Below are 27,661 nucleotides of genomic sequence, written 5' to 3'. Positions count from 1 at the left end.
TCAGAACCAATGGCTTCATCAATGGGGCCATCAGGAGACCCACCTGCCAATATCTTATTGTTGAGCTGATCCAAACCCACATAAATACAGGGACACACCACCTTGGTGAGGGGGCACGGTCAGCCCCTGCAGGAACTATAGACGGGATGGGATCAGCTGGACCTGCTCACTCAGAACAGGAGCCTCAGGAAGACAGGGGTCAGTGCGAGGTGGTGGCTCTGTGTGTGTGTGTGTGTGTGTGTGTGTATCTGTGTGTGTGTGTGTGTGTCTATCTGTGTATGTGTGTGTGTGTGTGTATCTGTGTGTGTGTGTGTGTGTGTATCTGTGTGTTTCTGTGTGTTTTTTTTTATTCGTTCACAGGATGTGGGCGTCGCTGGCGAGGCCAGCATTTATTGCCCATCCCTAATTGCCCTTGAGAAGGTGGTGGTGAGCCGCCTTCTTGAACCGCTGCAGTCCGTGTGGTGACGGTTCTCCCACAGTGCTGTTAGGAAGGGAGTTCCAGGATTTTGACCCAGCGACGATGAAGGAACGGCGATATATTTCCAAGTCGGGATGGTGTGTGACTTGGAGGGGAACGTGCAGGTGGTGTTGTTCCCATGCGCCTGCTGCTCTTGTCCTTCTAGGTGGTAGAGGTCGCGGGTTTGGGAGGTGCTGTCGAAGAAGCCTTGGCGAGTTGCTGCAGTGCATCCTGTGGATGGTACACACTGCAGCCACAGTGCGCCGGTGGTGAAGGGAGTGAATGTTTAGGGTGGTGGATGGGGTGCCAATCAAGCGGGCTGCTTTATCTTGGATGGTGTCGAGCTTCTTGAGTGTTGTTGGAGCTGCACTCATCCAGTGTGTGTCTATCTGTGTGTGTGTGTGTGTGTGTGTGTGTGTCTATGTGTGTATGGTCTGTGTGTGTCTGTGTCTGTGAGTGTTTGTGTCTGTGTGTGCGTCTATATCTGTGTGTGTCTGTATGTGTGTCTACTTGTGCGTCTATCTGTGTGTGTCTGCGTGTGTCTATGTCTGTGTGTGTCTATATCTTTGTCTGTGTGTGTCTGTCTGTGTGTGCATTTATGTCTGTGTGTGTCTGTGTCCATGTGTGTGCATTTATGTCTGTGTGTGTCCGTCTGTGTGTGCATTTATGTCTGTGTGTGTCCGTCTGTGTGTGCATTTATGTCTGTGTGTGTCTGTGTCCATGTGTGTGTCTATGTCGGTGAGTGTCTGTGTATGTGTTTATGTCTGTGTGTGTCTGTACCTGTGTATATGTGTGTGTGTGTATATGTGTTTGTGTATATCCGTGCCTGTATATTCATGTGTAGATGTGTAAAACCCCCTCCTCAGTGATATATACTTGAGGAGAATACGCTTTATTTTCAAATAAAAACATTTTTAGTGCAGGACGTTTATGAACAGAGTGGAGTACGGTCTCAGGGTCAGATTTGTCCCATGTGCTGTTTGTAGCAAAATTCTTTGGACATAAAGAGCAGCAAAGGGATCGACCTGGTGACTGATGGGAAAATGGGTAGGGATTAAATGAGAGTGAGGAATTGGAGGGGAGTGAGGGATTGAAGGAGAGTGAGGGGTTGAATGAGAGTGAGGGATTGGAGGGGAGTGAGGGATTGGAGGGGAGTGAGGGATTGAATGAGAGTGGGGGATTGAAGGGGAACGAAGGATTCAAGGGGAGTGAGGGTTGAAGGAGAGTGAGGAATTGGAGGGTAGTGAGGAATTGGAGGGTAGTGAGGGATTGAAGTGAAGTGAGGGATTGGAGGGGGGTGAGGAATTGGAGGGTAGTGAGGGATTGAAGGGGAGTGAGGGATTGGAGGAGAGCGAGGGATTGAAGTGGAGTGAGGGATTGGAGGGGGTGAGGAATTGGAGGGTAGTGAGGAATTGGAGTGTAGTGAGAGATTGGAGGGGAGTGAGGGATTGGAGGGGAGTGAGGGATTGGAGGGGAGTGAGGGATTGAAGGGGAGTGAGGGATTGAAGGGGAGTGAGGGATTGGAGGGGTGTGAGGGATTGGAGGGGAGTGAGGGATTGGAGGGGAGTGAGGGATTGAAGGAGAGTGAGGGGTTGAAGGAGAGTGAGGGATTGGAGGGGAGTGAGGGATTGAAGGGGAGTGAGGGATTGAAGGAGAGTGAGGGGTTGAAGGAGAGTGAGGGATTGGAGGGGAGTGAGGGATTGAACGGGAGTGAGGGATTGAAGGGGAGTGAGGGATTGAACGGGAGTGGGGGACTGAAGGGGAACGAAGGATTCAAGGGGAGTGAGGGTTGAAGGAGAGTGAGGAATTGGAGGGTAGTGAGGAATTGGAGGGTAGTGAGGGATTGAAGTGAAGTGAGGGATTGGAGGGGGGTGAGGAATTGGAGGGTAGTGAGGGATTGAAGGGGAGTGAGGGATTGGAGGAGAGCGAGGGATTGAAGTGGAGTGAGGGATTGGAGGGGGTGAGGAATTGGAGGGTAGTGAGGAATTGGAGTGTAGTGAGAGATTGGAGGGGAGTGAGGGATTGGAGGGGAGTGAGGGATTGGAGGGGAGTGAGGGATTGAAGGGGAGTGAGGGATTGAAGGGGAGTGAGGGATTGGAGGGGTGTGAGGGATTGGAGGGGAGTGAGGGATTGGAGGGGAGTGAGGGATTGAAGGGGAGTGAGGGATTGAAGGGGAGTGAGGGATTGGAGGGGTGTGAGGGATTGGAGGGGAGTGAGGGATTGAAGGGGAGTGAGGGATTGGAGGGGTGTGAGGGATTGAAGGGGAGTGAGGGATTGGAGTGGAGTGAGGGATTGGAGGGGTGTGAGGGATTGGAGGGGAGTGAGGGTTTGAAGGGGAGTGAGGGATTGGAGGGGAAAATTTCTCTTTGGGAACAACATCTTCCGCAGTACACGGAATCCAATATTAACACAGTTGATCACAGTTTGCAGACGAGGAAAGTGGTCGATCTGGACCTGCCTGGTAGGAGTGATGTGAATTACAGTGGCCCCTTTAAATATTGTCATTCTGTAACCACAGAAACATTCTGGGAGTTTAATGGGCCGAGTTCCGGTTTGAATTTCAAGAATTTCAGTAATTGGTGACCATCGTCACAAGAATCAGAAGTGAATGTGGTTGTCATGGCACCGAGGCCTGATTGGAGAAGGTGAGGAAAGGGGAGCAGTGTGTCCTCAGTTGGGGGAACTGTTGCTCCACGTTAGAAACCTGCAGTCCCTCTCTGCCAGAGGGCCACCAATGAACAGTCGGGTTATCACTTCACCAAATTAAATGGCTCTTAGTTAAAGGGGCCTGTCGATCGAGAATCTCAGACTTGGCTCTGTGGTTTATGTTCCTTAATTCCCTGGAAGGTTTTTAATTTTGATGTTTTACCCCAGTTTTCCCTACTCTCCTCTGGGAACCATGGGGTTTGCTCAGCTTCATTGGGCTGCGAGGAAGGAGATGCTTCCAAGTTTCATGTCCCTGGACCTGGGGACATTCGAGCCGCTCCTGGAGACCAGCAGAAGGCCCAAAGGTCATCAGTGGGGACAGCAAATGACCTCAGAACCTTTGTCCTCATCTGAATGGTCAGGCTGGGCACTGGCGGACTCTGGGCACCACCCCGGTAATGCGTAGCCGGGGAGGAAAGTTGCTGCCTCCCCCTGAGGCACAGGTCTACCAGCCCAGGGGGCCCCTAGTAACTCAGCTCATACATGAGCCAAGGCAGTGAGTGTGGGCCAGCTCAACGGCTGTGGGGGGATCACCAGGGCCCAGCCCGAGCCTGCCCGCACCCAGTGCACAGACACAGACACAGATATCCAGACACAGACAGATATACACAGACACAGACACACAGATACACAGACACACAGACACAAACACAGACGCACAGACACACACAGATACACAGACACAGGTGCACAGACACACACAGATACACAGACACACACAGACACAGACACACAGATACACAGACACAAACACAGACACACAGACACACACAGATACACAGACACAGGTGCACAGACACACACAGATACACAGACACAGGTGCACAGACACACACAGATACACAGACACAGGTGCACAGACACACACAGATACACAGACACAGGTGCACAGACACACACAGATACACAGACACAGTTACACAGACACACAGACACAGACAAATGCACACAGACACATGTACGCACACACACAGGCGCTCAGGACATTTATGAACAGAGTGGAGTACGGTCTCAGGGTCAGATTTGTCCCATGTGCTGTTTGTAGCAAAATTCTCTGGACATAAAAAGCAGCAAAGGGATCGACCTGGTGACTGATGGGAAAATGGGTAGGGATTAAATGAGAGTGAGGAATTGGAGGGGAGTGAGGGATTGAAGGAGAGTGAGGGGTTGAAGAAGAGTGAAGGATTGAATGGGAGTGAGGGATTGAAGGGGAATGAGGGATTGAAGGGGAGTGAGGGATTGAAGGAGAGTGAGGGGTTGAAGGAGAGTGAAGGATTGAAGGGGAGTGAGGGATTGAAGGAGAGTGAGGGGTTGAAGGAGAGTGAAGGATTGAAGGGGAGTGAGGGATTGAAGGGGAGTGAGGGATTGAAGGGGAGTGAGGGATTGAAGGGGAGTGAGGGGTTGAAGGAGAGTGAAGGATTGAAGGGGAGTGAGGGATTGAAGGGGAATGAGGGATTGAAGGGGAGTGAGGGATTGAAGGGGAGTGAGGGATTGGAGGAGAGTGAGGGATTGAACGGGTGTGAGGGATTGAAGGGGAGTGAGGGATTGAAGGGGAGTGAGGGATTGAAGGGGAGTGAGGGATTGGAGGGGAAAGTTTCTCTTTGGGAACAACATCTTCCGCAGTACACGGAATCCAATATTAACACAGTTGATCACAGTTTACAGAAGAGGAAAGTGGTCGATCTGGACCTGCCTGGAAGGAGTGATGTGAATTACAGTGGCCCCTTTAACACTGACATTCTGTAACCACAGAAACATTCTGGGAATGTAATTCCAGTTTGAATTTCAAGAATTTTGTTAATTGGTGACCATCGTCACAAGAATCAGAAGTGAATGTGGTTGTCATGGCACCGAGGCCTGATTGGAGAAGGTGAGTCAAGGGCAGCAGTGTGTCCTCAGTTGGGGGAACTGTTGCTCCACGTTAGAAACCTGCAGTCCCTCTCTGCCAGAGGGCCACCAATGAACAGTCGGGTTATCACTTCACCAAATTAAACGGCTCTCACTTAAAGGGGAGGGACGGGGCCTGTCGATCGAGAATCTCAGACTTGGCTCTGTTTAATTTATATTCTTTAGTTTCCTGGAAGGTTTTCAGTTTTAAGTTTTTTCTCCCCGTTTTCTCTCTTCTCCTCTTTGGGACCTCAGAGTTCCCTGCACTTTGCTGGACTGTGAGGAAGGAGATGCTTCCGAGTTTCATGTCCCAGGACATTCGCACGGGGACCTTCGAGCCGCTGCTGGGGACCAGCAGAAGGCCCAAAGATCATCACTGGGGGCAGGAAATAACCTCATACACCCCTTCCACATGCACACAGCCGCTCTGAGGCCTACCTGAGACCAGCTAAGTGAGCACAGGTCAAGGACTGGCCCCTGCACCTTCTGCTCTGTGCATAAGGAGCAGTGGGTTCATTTACCCAGAAAGTGATCTGAGGGACTGGGGTGGGGGGATTCCTTCATTTTTTTATATCACAAACAAATTATAATTCAGATGTAAAATCGTCTGTGACACTGTGACGGGGCACCGAGGGACTTCACTCCCTGCTCCAAAATTATGTTTGGTGGGAACTCCAGCTACCATATCAACAGATGCACTGGCTGAGACAGGTCATGGCATGTTAGCCCCGCCTCCCCAGAGTGGCTCAGCATATTATTCAGATAAGAAGCAGGGAGGTGCCCACTTCCCAGTGCCCATGGGACCATATCATTGCCAGGAGAGCAGAGGGGTGTGTGTTTCGTGGGGGGTGGGAGTATTGGTGAGAGGAAATAAAGTGATTGAGATTAAAGGTGCCTCAGAGCTGGGCCTGGGTTTGGCCTTCCCTTCTATCCCGATCCTCGCCGGGTTTGGGTTTCAGTCGCACCCCAGTACCGCATGTAACCAGCCATTCTTCATGTGTGAGCTGAAACAACAAGTACCTTCAGGTCTTGGGTACGGTGGAGTAGTGGTTATGTTACTGGAGCTAGTAATCCAGTAGAGCTTGAGTTCAAATCTCACCATAGCAGTTTGAGGATTTAAATTCAGTGGAAATTAATAAAGCTGGTATCAGTAAAAGTGACCATTCATCTGTCAGATTGTCATTAAAACCCAATTAGTTCACAAATGCCCTTCAGGAAAGGAAACCTGCTGTCCTTACCCGGTCTCGGTCTACAGGTAACTCCAGTCCCACACCAATGTGGTTGACTCTAAAACTACCCTCCAAAGTGGCCAAGCAAGACACTCAGTTGTTTCAAATTCTCAGAGTATCTCGGGATGGGAAATAAATGCAAAGGCAACCACAGAGGTACCCGTGCGCTATCTGCCCTGGGAGTGTTTGATGGGACAGTGTAGAGGGAGCTTTACTCTGTATCTAACCCGTGCTGTACCTGCCCTGGGAGTGTTTGATGGGACAGTGTAGAGGGAGCTTTACTCTGTATCTAACCCGTGCTGTACCTGCCTGGGAGTGTTGATGGGACAGTGTAGAGGGAGCTTTACTCTGCATCTAACCTGTGCTGTACCTGCCCTGGGAGTGTTTGATGGGATGGTGTAGAGGGAGCTTTACTCTGTATCTAACCCGTGCTGTACCTGCCCTGGGAGTGTTTGATGGGACGGTGTAGAGGGAGCTTTACTCTGTATCTAACCCGTGCTGTACCTGCCCTGGGAGTGTTTGATGGGACGGTGTAGAGGCAGCTTTACTCTGTATCTAACCCGTGCTGTACCTGCCCTTGGAGTGTTTGATGGGACAGTGTAGAGGGAGCTTTACTCTGTATCTAACCCGTGCTGTACCTGCCATGGGAGTGTTTGATGGGACAGTGTAGAGGGAGCTTTACTCTGTATCTAACCCGTGCTGTACCTGCCCTGGGAGTGTTTGATGGGACAGTGTAGAGGGAGCTTTACTCTGTATCTAACCTGTGCTGTACCTGCCCTGGGAGTGTTTGATGGGACAGTGTAGAGGGAGCTTTACTCTGTATCTAACCCGTGCTGTACCTGCCCTGGGAGTGTTTGATTGGACAGTGTAGAGGGAGCTTTTCTCTGTATCTAACCCTGTACCTGCCCCGGGAGTGTTTGATGGGACGGTGTAGAGGGAGCTTTACTCTGTATCTAACCCGTGCTGTACCTGCCCCGGGAGTGTTTGATGGGACAGTGTAGAGGGAGCTTTACTCTGTATCTAACCCTGTACCTGCCCCGGGAGTGTTTGATGGGACAGTGTAGAGGGAGCTTTACTCTGTATCTAACCCGTGCTGTACCTGCCCTGGGAGTGTTTGATGGGACGGTGTAGAGGGAGCTTTACTCTGTATCTAACCCGTGCTGTACCTGCCCTGGGAGTGTTTGATGGGACGGTGTAGAGGGAGCTTTATTCTGTATCTAACCCGTGCTGTACCTGCCCTGGGAGTGTTTGATGGGACAGTGTAAAGGGAGCTTTACTCTGTATCTAACCCTGTACCTGCCCCGGGAGTGTTTGATGGGACAGTGTAGAGGGAGCTTTACTCTGTATCTAACCCGTGCTGTACCTGCCCTGGGAGTGTTTGATGGGACAGTGTAGAGGGAGCTTTACTCTGTATCTAACCTGTGCTGTACCTGCCCTGGGAGTGTTTGATGGGACAGTGTAGAGGGAGCTTTACTCTGTATCTAACCCGTGCTGTACCTGCCCTGGGAGTGTTTGATTGGACAGTGTAGAGGGAGCTTTACTCTGTATCTAACCCGTGCTGTACCTGCCCTGGGAGTGTTTGATGGGACAGTGTAGAGGGAGCTTTACTCTGTATCTAACCCGTGCTGTACCTGCCCTGGGAGTGTTTGATGGGACAGTGTAGAGGGAGCTTTACTCTGTATCTAACCCGTGCTGTACCTGCCCTGGGAGTGTTTGATTGGACAGTGTAGAGGGAGCTTTTCTCTGTATCTAACCCTGTACCTGCCCCGGGAGTGTTTGATGGGACAGTGTAGAGGGAGCTTTACTCTGTATCTAACCCTGTACCTGCCCCGGGAGTGTTTGATGGGACAGTGTAGAGGGAGCTTTACTCTGTATCTAACCCGTGCTGTACCTGCCCTGGGAGTGTTTGATGGGACGGTGTAGAGGGAGCTTTACTCTGTATCTAACCCGTGCTGTACCTGCCCTGGGAGTGTTTGATGGGACAGTGTAGAGGGAGCTTTACTCTGTATCTAACCCGTGCTGTACCTGCCCTGGGAGTGTTTGATGGGACAGTGTAGAGGGAGCTTTACTCTGTATCTAACCCGCGCTGTACCTGCCCTGGGAGTGTTTGATGGGACGGTGTAGAGGGAGCTTTACTCTGTATCTAACCCGTGCTGTACCTGCCCTGGGAGTGTTTGATGGGACAGTGTAAAGGGAGCTTTACTCTGTATCTAACCCTGTACCTGCCCCGGGAGTGTTTGATGGGACAGTGTAGAGGGAGCTTAACTCTGTATCTAACCCGTGCTGTACCTGTCCTGGGAGTGTTTGATGGGACAGTGTAGAGGGAACTTTACTCTGTATCTCACCCGTGCTGTACCTGCCCTGGGAGTGTTTGATGGGACAGTATAGAGGGAGCTTTACTCTGTATCTAACCCGTGCTGTACCTGCCCTGGGAGTGTTTGATGGGACAGTGTAGAGGGAGCTTTACTCTGTATCTAACCCGTGCTATACCTGCCCTGGGAGTGTTTGATGGGACAGTTTAGAGGGAGCTTTACTCTGTATCTAACCTGTGCTGTGCCTGCCTTGGGAGTGTTTGATGGGACAGTGTAGAGGGAGCTTTACTCTGTATCTAACCCATGCTGTACCTGCCCTGGGAGTGTTTGATGGGACAGTGTCGAGGGAGCTTTACTCTGTATCTAACCCGTGCTGTACCTGCCCTGGGAGTGTTTGATTGGACAGTGTAAAGGGAGCTTTACTCTGTATCTAACCCTGTACCTGCCCCGGGAGTGTTTGATGGGATGGTGTAGAGGGAGCTTTACTCTGTATCTAACCCTGTACCTGCCCTGGGAGTGTTTGATGGGACAGTGTAGAGGGAGCTTTACTCTGTATCTAACCCTGTACCTGCCCTGGGAGTGTTTGATGGGACAGTGTAGAGGGAGCTTTACTCTGTATCTAACCCGTGCTGTACCTGCCCTGGGAGTGTTTCATGGGACAGTGTAGAGGGAGCTTTATTCTGTATCTAACCCGTGCTGTACCTGCCCTGGGAGTGTTTGATGGGACAGTGTAGAAAGAGTTTTACTCTGTATCTAACCCGTGCTGTACCTGCCCTGGGAGTGTTTGATGGGACAGTGCTGAGGGAGCTTTACTCTGTATCTAACCCGTGCTGTACCTGCCCTGGGAGTGTTTGATGGGACAGTGTAGAGGGAGCTTTACTCTGTATCTAACCCGTGCTGTACCTGCCCTGGGAGTGTTTGATGGGACAGTGTAGAGGGAGCTTTACTCTGTATCTAACCCGTGCTGTACCTGCCCTGGGAGTGTTTGATGGGACAGTGTAGAGGGAGCTTTACTCTGTATCTAACCCGTGCTGTACCAGCCCTGGGAGTGTTTGATGGGACAGTGTAGAGGGAGCTTTACTCTGTATCTAACCCGTGCTGTACCTGCCCTGGGAGTGTTTGATGGGACAGTGTAGAGGGAGCTTTACTCTGTATCTAACCCTGTACCTGCCCCGGGACTGTTTGATGGGACAGTGTAGAGGGAGCTTTACTCTGTATCTAACCCGTGCTGTACCTGCCCTGGGAGTGTTTGATGGGACGGTGTAGAGGGAGCTTTATTCTGTATCTAACCCTGTACCTGCCCCGGGAGTGTTTGATGGGACAGTGTAGAGGGAGCTTTACTCTGTATCTAACCCGTGCTGTACCTGCCCTGGGAGTGTTTGATGGGACAGTGTAGAGGGAGCTTTACTCTGTATCTAACCCTGTACCTGCCCCGGGAGTGTTTGATGGGACAGTGTAGAGGGAGCTTTACTCTGTATCTAACCCGTGCTGTACCTGCCCTGGGAGTGTTTGATGGGACAGTGTAGAGGGAGCTTTACTCTGTATCTAACCCATGCTGTACCTACCCTGGGAGTGTTTGATGGGACAGTGTAGAGGGAGCTTTACTCTGTATCTAACCCGTGCTGTACCTGCCCTGGGAGTGTTTGATTGGACAGTGTAGAGGGAGCTTTACTCTGTATCTAACCCGTGCTGTACCTGCCCTGGGAGTGTTTGATGGGACAGTGTAGAGGGAGCTTTACTCTGTATCTAACCCGTGCTGTACCTGCCCTGGGAGTGTTTGATTGGACAGTGTAGAGGGAGCTTTTCTCTGTATCTAACCCTGTACCTGCCCCGGGAGTGTTTGATGGGACAGTGTAGAGGGAGCTTTACTCTGTATCTAACCCTGTACCTGCCCCGGGAGTGTTTGATGGGACAGTGTAGAGGGAGCTTTACTCTGTATCTAACCCGTGCTGTACCTGCCCTGGGAGTGTTTGATGGGACGGTGTAGAGGGAGCTTTACTCTGTATCTAACCCGTGCTGTACCTGCCCTGGGAGTGTTTGATGGGACAGTGTAGAGGGAGCTTTACTCTGTATCTAACCCGTGCTGTACCTGCCCTGGGAGTGTTTGATGGGACAGTGTAGAGGGAGCTTTACTCTGTATCTAACCCGCGCTGTACCTGCCCTGGGAGTGTTTGATGGGACGGTGTAGAGGGAGCTTTACTCTGTATCTAACCCGTGCTGTACCTGCCCTGGGAGTGTTTGATGGGACAGTGTAAAGGGAGCTTTACTCTGTATCTAACCCTGTACCTGCCCCGGGAGTGTTTGATGGGACAGTGTAGAGGGAGCTTTACTCTGTATCTAACCCGTGCTGTACCTGTCCTGGGAGTGTTTGATGGGACAGTGTAGAGGGAACTTTACTCTGTATCTCACCCGTGCTGTACCTGCCCTGGGAGTGTTTGATGGGACAGTATAGAGGGAGCTTTACTCTGTATCTAACCCGTGCTGTACCTGCCCTGGGAGTGTTTGATGGGACAGTGTAGAGGGAGCTTTACTCTGTATCTAACCCGTGCTGTACCTGCCCTGGGAGTGTTTGATGCGACAGTGTCGAGGGAGCTTTACTCTGTATCTAACCTGTGCTGTACCTGCCCTGGGAGTGTTTGATGGGACAGTGTAGAGGGAGCTTTACTCTGTATCTAACCCGTGCTGTACCTGCCCTGGGAGTGTTTGATTGGACAGTGTAAAGGGAGCTTTACTCTGTATCTAACCCTGTACCTGCCCCGGGAGTGTTTGATGGGACGGTGTAGAGGGAGCTTTACTCTGTATCTAACCCTGTACCTGCCCTGGGAGTGTTTGATGGGACAGTGTAGAGGGAGCTTTACTCTGTATCTAACCCTGTGCCTGCCCTGGGAGTGTTTGATGGGACAGTGTAGAGGGAGCTTTACTCTGTATCTAACCCGTGCTGTACCTGCCCTGGGAGTGTTTGATGGGACAGTGTAGAGGGAGCTTTAATCTGTATCTAACCCTGTACCTGCCCTGGGAGTGTTTGATGGGACAGTGTGGAGGGAGCTTTACTCTGTATCTAACCCGTGCTGTACCTGCCCTGGGAGTGTTTGATGGGACAGTGTAGAGGGAGCTTTACTCTGTATCTAACCCGTGCTGTACCTGCCCTGGGAGTGTTTGATGGGACGGTGTAGAGGGAGCTTTACTCTGTATCTAAACCGTGCTGTACCTGCCCTGGGAGTGTTTGATGGGACAGTGTAGAGGGAGCTTTACTCTGTATCTAACCCGTGCTGTACCTGCCCTGCGAGTGTTTGATGGGACAGTGTAGAGGGAGCTTTACTCTGTATCTAACCCGTGCTGTACCTGCCCTGGGAGTGTTTGATGGGACAGTGTAGAGGGAGCTTTACTCTGTATCTAACCCGTGCTGTACCTGCCCTGCGAGTGTTTGATGGGACAGTGTAGGGGGAGCTTTACTCTGTATCTAACCCGTGCTCTTCCTGGCCTAGGAATGTTTGATGGGACAGTGTAGAGGGAGCTTTACTCTGTATCTAACCCGTGCTGTACCTGGCGTGGGAGTGTTTGATGGGACAGTGTAGAGGGAGCTTTACTCTATCGAACCCATGCTGTACCTGGCGTGGGAGTGTTGATGGTAACACTCGGGTGCTTGTAATCGGAAGTGTTCCATTCCCTAACAAAAAAATCCCTTATCTCAATAAGCACAAACAATTGATACCTAAAGAGTCAGAAGAAATAATGAGTTTAACCTTAATTGTGAACAAGCACCAAGTGGAGCTCCGACTCACCATTTCCACTGCGATGGCTGAGCGGATCCCTCCTGCTCTGCTGAAAGCCCAGGGGAAGTTGAGGAGTCCAGCACCAAGGGCCGATTTTAACAGGATGAACACTGCTCCGAAGGGGGACAGGCTTGACCTCCCTAAGGCCAGGGAGTTTGGTTTGTTCAGGAGATTGATACCCTCTCGAGCAAGCTCCTCCATCTGTACTAATCACCGCACTATTCCACAGATTCCTAACCTTCTCACACGATGGCCTGTCCAGCCAAGAATGGGCTTTCTTCCTGCTGCCCAATTTTTACTGGGAGAAAGCTCTTCAGTCCATGAACATAGGGGTTGTTGCTCCTCTGGCCAATCAGCTGCCTGGGGAAGTCCTCTCCCACCAGCCAGAGCTTGTTGGAGGAGCCGTCATGACTTTGTAACTGTACCTGAGTCAAATCTCCCATCACCGGAGACCCAACTAAAGCAGGAGCAAGATTGGAGGTGTCCCAATCACCTGCCGGACTTTCAAAAGCACTGTGTATTTCCATGTGAAAAGTTACTCAATTCTCCGGCTTAAAGTTGGCTGAAACCATTATAGGGTTTATAGGACATCGTTAGTTAATGTTACCGACACCCAATTCTGTCACTTTAAATTCACTTTCTCGGCCGTGGTTTTAAAGAATGAGAATTATGCCGAAAATCTTTTCTGATGGGGCGGGGCTCCCAGTTAATTCCGCAGTGAGAAGCATTAGCAAAAAGCTGGTTTACTGAATTGAGCATTGAGCTGTGAAATTCCAGGAATCGGGAACCTGGGCTTTGATGGGATTCCTTCAGCCCAGGAGCCAGCAGGAGAATCTCACTCTTTTTATCAGGACATCTCCGTGGGTCACTCTGGTATCTCAACACTTTCAGTCGACACACACATGCCCACTGATCTCGTGGGGTACATGTTGGCAAACATTATCCTTCCATCTTATCCCATCTATCTTTGAGACAGGAGAAGGAAGATGGGCCGTGATTACCGTGGAAGGAATTGAAATTGTTATTAACTCTGAACAAATCTTTACATTGTTACATATCCTATGCACATTTTGTTCATGAGAATTTTTGCAATGGGTTGAAATTGGTGTGTGATAATAATGGACCCTTTTTGATTTAATCGCTGCAGTCAGTTTATGAGATGTTGGCTGGAGTTCCTAACCTCTGCTCACGCCAGCCCTTGAGCCTTCAACCATATCAATCCAGAAAGTATTTATTATTCATTCTCAAGAGGTGGGCGTCACTGGCAAGGCCGGCATTTATTGCCCGTACCTAGTTACCATGAGAAGGTGATGTTGGGCCTTCTTCTTTGTAATGGTTTGATACGACTGAGTGACTTGCTAGACCACTTCAGACGGCAGTTAAGAGTGAACCACGTTGGTGTGGGACTGGAGTCACATACAGGCCAGACTTATCTAGAGGACATTGGGTTTTTATGCCAGTCTGACAGCTTCGTGGTCACTTATACTGATATCAGCTTTTTATTTCCAGATTTCTTTTTAAACTGAATTGAAATTCTCAAACAGCCAGGGTGGGATTTGAACTCACATTCTCTGGATTATTAGTCCAGGCCTCTCGATTTCGAGTCCAGTAATCACTACCCTCCCATATCCTAGCACTGTTAGGAGTTTAAATCTCATTGCACCAAGTTCTGAAATTGAATTCAATAAATCTGGTAATACGTGGGCTGGCAGCAGACACCATGAAGCTGTTGGATTGTTGTAAAAACCCAACTGGTTCACTAATGTTCTCCAGGGAAGGGAATCTGCCGTCCTTACCCAGTCTGGGCCTACTTGTGACTCCAGTCCCACGCTATATGGTTGACTTGATGCCCTCAGGGATGGGCAATAAATGCTAGACCGAGGCCCTGTCTGCCCTCACAGGTGGGTGTAAAAGATCCCAGTGGCACTATTTCAAAGAAGAGCAGGAAAGTTCTCCCCAGTGCCCTGGCCAATATTTATCCCTCAATCATCATCAGTAAAACAGATGGAGGGGTTATGTTGGATAATCCCCGAAGCCGGGCGCTGGGATCGCAGTGCACGATTAACCAGCGCCCGGTCGTTGAGATGCAGGCAGCACGTAACATTCGTGCTGCCTGGTGATTTACCCGATTGCTGCGTCCAGCCAGCCCTACCTGCGCTGTTGATTGGCTGTACGCCACAACAGGGAGGCCCAGATATCGCGAGTGCCTCGCATCACTTAAAGGCAGCCTGCACTTCTTACTGGAAAATATAAGATAGGGGTCCGCATGGAGCATCGCACACGTAAAACACAGATGCAGCTCCCGTCCCTATGTTTACAAACTGATGAGTTATGATAAATCATTGAATAAAGGTTGTGCACTACTAAATCCCACATCCTCCAATCTGCACGCCAGACCTCACCAATCTGCCGATCTGAGTTTGTACCAGACCTGTGAGAGTGCGTGCACCAAGGTTCTCTGCTGATACACTAGAGGCCTTGGTGCAAGAGGTGGACAGAAGGAGGGACATCCTATATCTGCAGGGGGCGGGGGGCAAGAGGCCCTCCAGACATATGCTCCCGAGGCAGTGGGAGGGAGCAGGGGATGAGGCCAATGCCAGGCGCACAGCACCACGAACATGGAGGCAGTGCAGGAAGAAGTTCAATGCTTTGACACGAGTGGTCAAGGTGAGTGAGGTCAACTGTCAAGTGGTGTCTCCTACCAACTGCACCACACACTACACCCCCATCACCCACATACCAACAAACTCTTTCCATCAGTACTCAACTCTTCCAATCAGATGCTTCCTCTCACCCTCACATATTACCACTGTTGCAAACCACACACCCACAACTCACAGGCCACACACACTGGCAGCTATTCAACCACGACAGCCACCTCACCCAAACATCTGGCAGGACACTCACCGACGCACTTCTTGCTTTCTTGCAGGAGAAGGTGGTGCATAACAGGAGGCAGCAAGTGGCAGTGGCTCCATGGAACCTGAACTTGCTGTCCTCTCTCAGGATTGACAGCTTTCCTGTCCCACCCCTGTCACTCTGCCAGTGCCCTTGTTGTTGCCTGTCAGCCAGCCAGCCCATTTATTATAGGAATTTAGGAAGAGAAGTAGGCCATTTAGCCCCTTGAGCCTGTTCCACCATTCAGTGAGGTGATGGTTGATCTGTGACCTAACTCCATTTACCCACCGTAGCCCCATAACCCATAATACCTTTGTTTAATAAAAATCTATCACTTTCAGATTTAAAATTAACAATTGAGCTCGCATCAACTGCAGTTTCCGGAAGAGAATTCCAAACTTCTACCTCTCTTTGCGTGTAGAAGTGTTCCCTAATTTCACTCCTGCAAGCCCTGGCTCTAATTTTTAGGCTATGTCCCCTCGTCCTGGTATTCAAGTATAGGAGACCCCCAAAAACAGGTACAAATGTACCAGCAGTCAGAAGCAATAATCCAGCAACTAACCTGTAACTTCTGCATGGACCCTTTAAATGTGCTGGTGGGGGGGCCTTCCATGCCGTTTAAGACCTGTTCAGCTGTGTGAGGTTAAGACAATGTGTTGGCTGGAAAGTTGAGTTCCAAAATCACATCTGTCCCTTTAAATCAGTGTTGCACACTGATCTACTGCATATTCTCTCTACACGCTGCCCGTGTTTGTTATCTGCAATATGGTGTCTGGCACAAGTCACACTAGAAGTGTGTGCACACATTTTGGACGCCTCTTTGCGTCCATAGGAGTCTGTGTCGCACCTACACAATGGGTGCTACATGACCCAATTCATAGTCCATGATCTGGTCATTATCACATTGCTGCTTATGGGATCTTGCTATGCGCATTTTGGTTGTTGCGTTTCCCTGCAATACTACAGTGACTACATTTCTAAAGTGCTTCATTGGTTGCAAATCACTTTGGCAAGTCATGAAAGGTGCTATATAAATGCAAGCTTTTCCTTTAGTGTTGTCCACATCCCGAGAACAAATAGTAAAAGAGAAATTACAGTTCTATCACAAAAGGGGGAGCTTCCATTTCTATAACATTTTATCACACGTTCAGGACATCCCAAAGTGCTTTATAACCAAAGGATTAATTTCAAAGTATAATCGATGTTTTAATGATGGCAAGTTTGGCAGCCAGTTTGGGCAAACCCAAAACAGGAAATGACATTCATCTAGTGCTACTGGTTGAGGGATGAATATTGTCCAGGTCACCAGGAGAACTCCCCTGCTCTTCTTCGAATAGCGCTATGGGATCTTTTACATCAACCTGAGAGGACAGACGGGGCCTCGGTTTAACGTCTCATCCAAAGGAGGGGAACTGCAACATTGCATCGCTCCCTGAGAACATCAGTCTAGATTCTGTGTTCAAGGCCATAGTGAAGCTGGAATCCATTACGGTCTGACTCTGATGGGAGAGTGCTACCAACTGAGCCAAGCTGACACAGGGTTACCTGCCAAGTTCATCCCCGTCCCCTCCACTGTACTGAATTCCACAGTTTTATTGCTAGAGTTTTGAAACAGAGCCCTCCCGATTGGTCAGGTCAGAGGGTGAAGTCATCGCCCAGTGTAGTACTGGGCCGTACAGAGATGGAGACACTGACTCTCGCTGAGGTACAGTTCCACGGGTACTGGCAGCCTTCCTGTACCAAATGTGAGCCCAGTGAGAGCGTGTCAGTTGGATATTCAACTGCAGAAGGCAGCACAGCTTGGCCCCCATCCTGTCCTGAACCGATACTCATTCATGCACAATTTCCAGCACTGGATTGTGACCAGGAACACATGGTAGTTTTTCCCTTCTCTTGCCTAAGGGTGCTGAGGCCAATTGTACTCCAACTTCTCTCCTGGCTGAGATCAATTAACTCACCACTGATCAGAGATTAAACCTGGGCTCCTTTTGCATTTACCCTATCAGTGGGAGTCCATTTGAAGCAATTATGTGTCAGCTTCTGAGTCAGCAGGTTGTGGGTTTAAACCCCAATGTGCTTTTCAGCAAGTGATGCCATGTGACACCAGCGTGAGTATTGAGGGAGTGCAGCATTGTCGGAGGTGCCATTTTTCAGGGGAGATGTTAAGCAGAAGGCGTATCGATTTATGTTTTTTATTCGTTCATGGGATGTGGGCGTCGCTGGCAAGGCCACCATTTATTGCCCGTCCCTAATCGCCCTTGAGAAGGTGGTGGTGAGCCGCCTTCTTGAACCGCTGCAGTCCGTGTGGTGAAGGTTCTCCCACAGTGCTGTTAAGAAGGGAGTTCCAGGATTTTGACCCAGTGACGATGAAGTCGGGATGGTGTGTGACTTGGAGGGGAACGTGCAGGTGGTGGTGTTCCCATGTGCCTGCTGCCCTTGTCCTTCTAGGTGGTAGAGGTCGCGGGTTTGGGAGGTGCTGTCGAAGAAGCCTTGGCGAGTTTCTGCAGTGCATCCTGTGGATGGTACACACTGCAGCCACAGTGCACCGGTGGTGAAGGGAGTGAATGTTTAGGGTGGTGGAGGGGTGCCAATCAAGCGGGCTGCTTTGTCCTGGATGGTGTCGAGCTTCTTGAGTGTTGTTGGAGCTGCACTCATCCAGGCAAGTGGAGAGTATTCCATCACACTCCTGACTTGTGCCTTGTAGATGGTGGAAAGGCTTTGGGGAGTCAGGAGATGAGTCACTCGCTGCAGAATACCCAGCCTCTGACCTGCTCTCGTAGCCACAGTATTTATATGGCTGGTCCAGTTAAGTTTCTGGTCAATGGTGACCTCCAGGATGTTGATGGTGGAGGATTCTGCGATGGTAATGCCATTGAATGTCAAGAGGAGGTGGTTAGACTCTCTCTTGTTGGAGATGGTCATTGCCTGGCACTTGTCTGGTGCGAATGTTACTTGCCACTTATGAGCCCAAGCCTGGATGTTGTCCAGGTCTTGCTGCATGCGGGCTCGGACTGTTTCATTATTTGAGGGATTGCGAATGGAACTGAACACTGTGCAATCATCCCCATTTCTGACCTTATGATGGAGGGAAGGTCATTGATGAAGCAGCTGAAGATGGTTGGGCCTAGGACACTGCCCTGAGGAACTCCTGCAGCAATGTCCTGGGGCTGAGATGATTGGCTTCCAACAACCACTACCATCTTCCTTTGTGCTAGGTATGACTCCAGCCACTGGAGAGTTTTCCCCGATTCCCATTGACTTCAATTTTACTAGGGCTCCTTGATGCCACACTCGGTCAAATGCTGCCTTGATGTCAAGGCCAGTCACTCTCACCTCACCTCTGGAATTCAGCTCTTTTGTCCATGTTTGGACCAAGGCTGTAATGAGGTCTGGAGCCGAGTGGTCCTGGCAGAACCCAAACTGAGCATCGGTGAGCAGGTTATTGGTGAGTAAGTGCCGCTTGATAGCACTGTCGACGACACCTTCCATCACTTTGCTGATGATTGAGAGTAGACTGATGGGGCGGTAATTGGACGGATTGGATTTGTCCTGCTTTTTGTGGACAGGACATACCTGGGCAATTTTTCACATTGTCGGGTAGATGCCAGTGTTGTAGCTGTACTGGAACAGTTTGGCTGGAGGCGCAGCTAGTTCTGGAGCACAAGTCTTCAGCACTACAGCCGGGATGCTGTCAGGGCCCAAAGCCTTTGCTGTATCCAGTGCACTCAGCCGTTTCTTGATATGACATGGAGTGAATTGAATTGGCTGAAGACTGGCTTCTGTGATGGTGGGGATATCGGGAGGAGGCCGAGATGGATCATCCACTCGGCACTTCTGGCTGAAGATGGCTGCAAACACTTCAACCTTGTCTTTTTCACTCACGTGCTTGACTCCGCCATCATTGAGGATGGGAATGTTTACAGAGCCTCCTCCTCCCATTTGTTGTTTAATTGTCCACCACTATTCACAACTGGATGTGGCAGGACTGTGGAACTTTGATCTGATCCGTTGGTTGTGGAATCGCTTAGCTCTGTCTATAGCAGGTTGCTTCCGCTGTTTAGCATGCATGTAGTCCTGAGTTGTAGCTTCACCGGGTTGGCACCTCATTTTTAGGTACACCTGATGCTGCTCCTGGCATGCTCTTCTACACTCCTCATTGAACCAGGGTTGATCCCCTGTCTTGTTGGTAATGGTAGAGTGAGGAATATGCCGGGCCATGGGGTTACAGATTGTGCTGGAATACAATTCTGCTGCTGCTGATGAGTGCCTCATGTTTTGATCTGCGAGATCTGTTCTGAATCCATCCCATTTAGCACGGTGGTAGTGCCACACAACACGTTGGATGATGTCCTCAGTGCGAAGACGGGACTTCATCTCCACGAGGACTGTGCGGTGGTCACTCCTACCAATACTGTCATGGACAGATGCATCTGCGAGAGGTAGATTGGTGAGGACGAGGTCAAGTAGGCTTTTCCCTCGTGTTGGTTCGCTCACCACCTGCCGCAGGCCCAGTCTGACAGCTATGTCCTTCAGGACTGGCCAGCTCGGTCAGTTGTGGTGCTACCGAGCCACTCTTGGTGATGGACATTGAAGTCCCCCACCCAGAGTACATTCTGTGCCCTTGCTACCCTCAGTGCTTCCTCCAAGTGGTGCTCAACATGGAGGAGGACTGATTCATCAGCTGAGGGAGGACGGTAGGTGGTAATCAGCAGGAGGTTTCCTTGCCCATGTTTGACCTGATGCCATGAGATTTCATGGGGTCCAGAGTCAATGTTGAGGACTCCCAGGGCCACTCCCTCCTGACTGTATATCACTGTACCGCCACCTCTGGTGGGTCTGTCCTGCCGGTGGGACAGGACATACCCAGGGATGGTGATGGAAGAGTCTGGGACGTTGGCTGAAAGGTATGATTCTGTGAGTATGGCTATGTCAGGCTGTTGCTTGACTAGTCTGTGGGAGAGCTCTCCCAATTTTGGCACAAGTCCCCAGATGTTAGTGAGGAGGACCTTGCAGGGTCGACTGGGCTTGGTTTGCGTTTGTCGTGTCCGGTGCCTAGTGGTCCGATGCCGGGTGGTCCGTCCGGTTTTATTCTTATTATGACTTTTTTTAGTGAGATATTACAACTGAGTGGCTTGCTGGGCCATTTCAGAGGGCGATTAAGAATCAACCACATTGCTGTGGGTCTGGAGTCACATATAGGCCAGACCGGGTAAGGACAGCAGGTTTCCTTCCCTAAAGGACATTAGTGAAAGAAGGGCAGAGCGTTCTCCTGGTGCCCTGGCTAAAATTGATCCCTCAGCAGAAAGCAGATTGTCAGGTCATTATTTATTTTCTGTTTGTGGGGCCTTCCTGTGTGCAAATTGGCTGCAGTGATTCCATACATTACACCAGCTTCTCAAGGGCAACTCGGGGTGGACAATCAATGCTGGCCTTACCAGCGACACCCACATCCCGAGAATGAGAAAAAGAAAACATGGCTTCACTTCAAAAGTAATGAATTAGCTGTGACGTGCTTTGGGAGGACCGAGGTCGTGAAAGGCTCTGTATAAATATAAAAAATATTGGTATACCCCGGCTTAAAATTCTTAATTTAATATTTCCATATCCACATTAACACAAATGAATCCCCAACATCCCCCGAATCATTAAATTCAACATTCAACTCACAGGCGCTACTCCGATGGTCTAAGTGGCCTCTAACGCTCATCCTGTTGTGGTCCTGATTCCCACAGAACAGGAGAGGCCCAGACTCAGGCCCTGGACTGTGCTGTGCTGTGTGCCAGGGCAAGGGGTAGAGACAAATAAGAACCCGGGTTACTGAGAGCAGTTGGTGCCTTTGGGTGTTACCCCAGGGAGAATCAGGGAAGGTCAAAGCTGGAGGGGGGTGGGGTGAGTGGGGGAGGGGGGGGGAGTGGGGGAGGGGGGGTGAGTGGGGGGTGGGGGGGTGAGTGGGGGAGGGGGGGCGCTGGTGGAAGAGGAATGGGATCTTTAAATTCTTGGATTTGTGAATGCAATCTACATTGATAACTAATACTCCACAGTAATCTGCCAGCCATCGAAACTGTTCCCTTTCCATCAAAATTAAAATCGTCCGCAGCCAGTCAGAGGCCCCGATTCTCACGGGTTTCACAGTCCGACAATTAAGTTTTAAATCACCTTATTTTTTATCCCTCTGTCTCTCAAGTTAATTCCTCTATTTATAATGATCTAATTTGCAAAACCGTCATGGGTCAGAACCATTATTAATCCAATAAACGTCAATGAGGGAATGAAAGGGCTTGTGGGGTTCGGCCGCACTGATTTACAATTGTGTCTCTTCTAATCCATGCTGGTGCCTGGTCATTAAACTCTGTGAAAACACCTTGGTTCGTGCACACAGGGTGACTGATGTGGACTGCGAGTAAATGTAACTACAATTAATTAGATCCCAGCTCCATTCAATGCCTTTTCCTAACTCGTGCTCACTGCCCGCTCAACAGAGATCAGTTCATTGTTAGGCCTCGTGTATTTCTATTTCAATGCTTTCTGCCATTATCTATCCCGTTCTCTGATTTACAAAGAGCCAGATTTCAGGGTTGACACTGGCGGGCATCCCATGGCGTTGCTCACAGCCAGTTGGCGGAAATGTTGCTTATCACAACAGGAGTGCTGTATCATGTGCGGAGAATGTATTATTCTGCCACACAGGTGGAGCTGCATTTACGACAACCCACCCTTTTCAGGTAAGAGGTCTGATAGCAGCAAGAAGACACAGCCTGAGGTCAACCAGATTTTAATTGCTGTTCAGGGAGTGCTGTTTGTAGAAGATGGTAGTGGTTGTTGGAGGCCAATCATCTCAGCCCCAGGACATTGCTGCAGGAGTTACTCGGGGCAGTGTTCTAGGCCCAACCATCTTCAGCTACTTCATCAATGACCTTCCCTCCATCATAAGGTCAGAAGTTGGGATGTTTGCTGATGATTGCACAGTGTTCAGTTCCGTTCGCAACCCCTTAGATAATGAAGTAGTCCGAGCCCGCATGCAGCAAGACCTGGACAACATCCAGGCTTGGGCTGATAAGCGGCAAGTAACATTCGCGCCAGACAAGTGCCAGGCAATGACCATCCCCAACAAGAGAGAGTCTAACCACCTCCCCTTGACATTCAACGGCATTACCATCGCCGAATCCCCCACCATCAACATCCTGGGGGGGGTCACCATTGACCAGAAACTTAACTGGACCAGCCACATAAATATATGGCTACAAGAGCAGGTCAGAGGCTGGGTATTCTGCGGCGAGTGACTCATCTCCTGACTCCCCAAAGCCTTTCCACCATCTACAAGGCACAAGTCAGGAGTGTGATGGAATAGTCTCCACTTGCCTGGATGAGCGCAGCACTCAAGAGGTTCGACACCATCCAGGACAAAGCAGCCCACTTGACTGGTACATCATCCCTAAACATTCACTCCCTTCACCACCGGTGCACCGTGACTGCAGTGTGCACCATCCACAGGATGCACTGCAGCAACTCGCCAAGGCTTCTTCGACAGCACCTCCCAAATCCGCGACCTCTACCACCTAGAAAGACAAGAGCAGCAGGCACATGGGAACACCATCACCTGCATGTTCCCCTCCTAATCACACACCATCCTGACTTGGAAATATATCGGCCGTTCCTTCATCGTCGCTGGGTCAAAATCCTGGAACTCCCTCCCTAACAGCACTGTGGGAGAACCTTCAGCACACGGACTGCAGCGGTTCAAGAAGGCGGCTCACCACCACCTTCTCAAGGGCAATTAGGGATGGGCAATAAATTGTGGCCTTGCCAACGATGCCCACATCCCATGAATGAATAAATAAAAAATCTGACTGTTCTATATACGTCTGACTGTGAATTACTATAAGGCGCCTTTCACAACTTCAGAATGTCCCTAGGTGCTTCACAGCAAAATGAAGTATTTCTGAAGTGTTGTCACTGTTGTAATGTAGCAAACGTGGCATTCCTGGGAGTGTTTGACGGGACAGTGTAGAGGGAGCTTTACTCTGTATCTAACCCGTGCTGTACCTGCCCTGGGAATATTTGATGGGACAGTGTAGAGGGAGCTTTACTCTGTATCTAACCCTGTACCTGCCCCGGGAGTGTTTGATGGGACAGTGTAGAGGGAGCTTTACTCTGTATCTAACCCGTGCTGTACCTGTCCTGGGAATATTTGATGGGACAGTGTAGAGGGAGCTTTACTCTGTATCTAACCCGTGCTGTACCTGCCCTGGGAGTGTTTGATGGGACAGTGTAGAGGGAGCTTTACTCTGTATCTAACCCGTGCTGTACCTGCCCTGGGAGTGTTTGATGGGACAGTGTAGAGGGCATTTTAACCTGGCACCTGCTGTCATACAGGATCTGGATTTGCTCCATCCTTCGCCATGATAAGACAATTTTGTGTCCTCCCTTGTAGAAGAGTTGACACTACAGGCCTCGGAGGACCAGACCCCTTTCCTGGGAACCCACTTGCAGCCTGCAGGAGATCAGTACACCTCATCTTATTGCCCGTTCCATTCACCGAATATACACTAGGCCCCTGTGCAGCTGAGGAATTGCGAACACCCAATGTAAGGAGTCCCGGTGGGTTAAAATGCAGTGCTGCTCTTTACTGGGCATTAAGAGTCAATATTACATCGCCCGCTCAGAGTGCATGCCAGGAACCCATGCGGCAAACCTTGGCAGCGCCCGTGCACCATCTTTCGACATGGGCTCCCGACCGCACGGCTCCGTGCCGGAAGGAAACACTCGATTAAACGTAATGCCTCACCCAGCCATCGTTCAGTGGTAACTCTCTCGCTTTTGATGTCAAAAGGTCGTGGGTTCAAGTCCCACTCCAGAGATTTGAGCACGTCGTCTAGGCTGACACTTCAGTGCAGTACTGAGGGAGTGCTGTATTGTCGGAGGTTCCGTCTTTCGGATGAGACGTTAAACCGAAGCCGTGCCTGCCCTCTCCCGTCAATGTAAAAAATTTCATGGCACTAGGAAGAAGAGCAGGGGAGTTCTCCCCGGTGTCCGGACTTATATTTATCCTACAACCAACACCTAAAACAGATGATCTGGTCATTATCACAGTGCTGTTTGTGGGATCTTGCTGTGCGCAAATTGGCTGCTGTGCTTCCTCCATTACAACAGTGACGACACTTCAAAAGTACTTCATTGGCTGTAAAGCGCTTTGGGATGTCCTGAGGTTGTGAAAGGCACTATATAAAGGCACATCTGGTTCTGTCACTCTGATCTGTTATGCCCCTGAGAGTGAGTCCGGAGTGAGATGCTAGGGGGAGCTGCCACCCCCGGCAGAGAGTTAAGGAGCAACCTTCTGTTCAACCCATCAGTGTGTCGTTAACACTGGGAACCTCTCCACACTGACTCTGAACTGAAGGTTGATTTAAAGTGAAGTGATTTAAACTGAAGTGATTTAAAGTGACAGGCAGCCCTGGGACTTCAGCCCTTGGTGTTTGGGTATCAGGAGTCAACTGCTCGAGTTACTGAGCCTCCTGCCTGGATTTCAAAACTTAAATCCTTGGATTTAACATTAAGTCCCCGTTCCCATCTCAAGCATGTAAACCCACGAGCTGATTTTCTATTTTCCCACAGCAAGGCTCCCTGTTCTCAGGTTAACCCTTAAGGTGCAGATCTGAGACTTGCCGGCCTTGTTCTCTTGGACATGGGCTGGATTCAGAAGCTCCACCACAAATTAATCGATGAATACTTCACCTCTGATCAATTTGTGTAACTTCGGGTGTCTCTTTAAGACATGCAAACACACAGCACGAGCCAAACGATATTTGTCCTTCTCTGACGCCCTCCAATCTGCTCAATGAGGCCCAAAATGAGACCCTGACCATAGCCATTAATGAAGTGGATGGTGATGGGCCTTAACTCGTCCTGTGATCTTGGAGAGTCAGAACCCTGAGTTTTTACTTCTTAACTTCGTTTTAGGTTTAGTTCTGACGCTACGCTTTGATTTGTTTTGAGCTCTGAGCCAAAAGATGCTTCGTTCTACTTGTCGCTCCTGATGGGAAATCCCTAATTTCTGCAGGATAAGGATGTTGAAGTAACCCCCACCTTTTTGTAAATTAAAGTAGCCGGAGGTCAATTGATTGCAAGGATTCTTCAACCTGTGAGTTCCTGGCAGTAGCAACGATCAAGCACAAGTACTGACCCAGGACTGTTACTGACCCAGGACTGGGACTGACCCAGGACTGTTACTGACCCAGGACTGGGACTGACCCAGGACTGTTACTGACCCGGGACTGTTACTGACCCAGGACTGTTACTGACCCAGGACTGGGACTGACCCGGGACTGTTACTGACCCAGGACTGGGACTGACCCAGGACTGTTACTGACCCAGGACTGGTACTGACCCGGGACTGTTACTGACCCGGGACTTATGCTGACCCAGGACTGTTACTGACCCAGGACTGTTACTGACCCGGGACTTATGCTGACCCAGGACTGTTACTGACCCAGGACTGGTACTGACCCAGGACTGGGACTGACCCAGGACTGTCACTGAACCGGGACTGGTGCTGACCCAGGACTGGGACTGACCCAGGACTGTTACTAAACCGGGACTGGTGCTGACCCAGGACTGTTACTGACCCAGGACTGTTACTGACCCAGGACTGTTACTGACCCAGGACTGGTACTGACCCGGGACTGTTACTGACCCAGGACTGTTACTGACCCGGGACTTATGCTGACCCAGGACTGTTACTGACCCAGGACTGTTACTGACCCAGGACTGGTGCTGACCCAGGACTGGTACTGACCCAGGACTGGTACTGACCCGGGACTGTTACTGACCCAGGACTGGTGCTGACCCAGGACTGGTACTGACCCAGGACTGGTACTGACCCGGGACTGTTACTGACCCAGGACTGTTACTGACCCAGGACTGGTACTGACCCGGGACTGTTACTGACCCGGGACTTATGCTGACCCGGGACTGTTACTGACCCAGGACTGTTACTGACCCGGGACTTATGCTGACCCAGGACTGTTACTGACCCAGGACTGGTACTGACCCAGGACTGGGACTGACCCAGGACTGTTACTGAACCGGGACTGGTGCTGACCCAGGACTGGGACTGACCCAGGACTGTTACTGAACCGGGACTGGTGCTGACCCAGGACTGGTACTGACCCAGGACTGGTACTGACCCGGGACTGTTACTGACCCGGGACTGTTACTGACCCGGGACTGTTACTGACCCAGGACTGGTACTGACCCAGGACTGGTACTGACCCGGGACTGTTACTGACCCAGGACTGGTACTGACCCAGGACTGGTACTGACCCGGGACTGTTACTGACCCAGGACTGGTGCTGACCCAGGACTGTTACTGACCCAGGACTGGTACTGACCCGGGACTGTTACTGACCCAGGACTGTTACTGACCCAGGACTGGTACTGACCCGGGACTGTTACTGACCCGGGACTTATGCTGACCCGGGACTGTTACTGACCCAGGACTGTTACTGACCCGGGACTTATGCTGACCCAGGACTGTTACTGACCCAGGACTGGTACTGACCCAGGACTGGGACTGACCCAGGACTGTTACTGAACCGGGACTGGTGCTGACCCAGGACTGGGACTGACCCAGGACTGTTACTGAACCGGGACTGGTGCTGACCCAGGACTGGTACTGACCCAGGACTGGTACTGACCCGGGACTGTTACTGACCCAGGACTGTTACTGACCCGGGACTGTTACTGACCCGGGACTGTTACTGACCCAGGACTGGTACTGACCCGGGACTTATGCTGACCCAGGACTGTTACTGACCCAGGACTGTTACTGACCCAGGACTGGTGCTGACCCAGGACTGTTACTGACCCAGGACTGGTGCTGACCCAGGACTGGTACTGACCCAGGACTGTTACTGACCCAGGACTGTTACTGAACCGGGACTGGTGCTGACCCAGGACTGTTACTGACCCCCCTGGTATTGATCCAGCACTGGTAATGATCCATTACTGGTACTGACCCAGTACTGCTACCGATCCAGCACAGCTACTGATCCAGCACTGGGAACGATCTAGCACTTGTACTAACCCAGCACTGGTAATGATCCAGCACTGGTATTGTTCCAGCACTGGTAATGATCCAGCACTGGTATTGGTCCAGCACTGGTACTGATCCAGCACTGGTATTGGTCCAGCACAGCTACTGATCCAGCACTGGGAATGATCTAGCACAGGTATCGATCCAGCACTGGTACTGACCCGACACTGGTAATGATCCAGCACAGGTACTAATCCAGCACTGGTAATGATCTAGCACTGGTACTGATTCAGCACTGGTACTGATTCAGCACTGGTACTGATTCAGCACTGGTACTGATTCAGCACTGGTAATGATTCAGCACTGGT

At 50.6% G+C, this 27,661-nt stretch overlaps 1 protein-coding gene across 1 annotated transcript in view; it reads right to left on the bottom strand.

The window, feature by feature from the left end:
• Nucleotides 1-12,565, bottom strand: part of LOC137333462 (putative sodium-coupled neutral amino acid transporter 8) — an 85,471-nt gene extending 72,906 nt beyond the window's left edge. Inside the window, exon 1 of the mRNA XM_067997612.1 lies at nt 12,374-12,565. Within this exon, the coding sequence (XP_067853713.1) occupies nt 12,374-12,565 (192 nt within the window). The remainder of the gene's footprint in view (nt 1-12,373) is intronic.
• Nucleotides 12,566-27,661: the final 15,096 nt, after the last annotated feature.

Source organism: Heptranchias perlo, chromosome 16 (assembly GCF_035084215.1).
Source record: "Heptranchias perlo isolate sHepPer1 chromosome 16, sHepPer1.hap1, whole genome shotgun sequence".
NCBI classification, from domain to species: domain Eukaryota; kingdom Metazoa; phylum Chordata; class Chondrichthyes; order Hexanchiformes; family Hexanchidae; genus Heptranchias; species Heptranchias perlo.
Note: the sequence above shows the minus strand (reverse complement) of the source record. Positions and strands in the feature narration are given on the sequence as shown.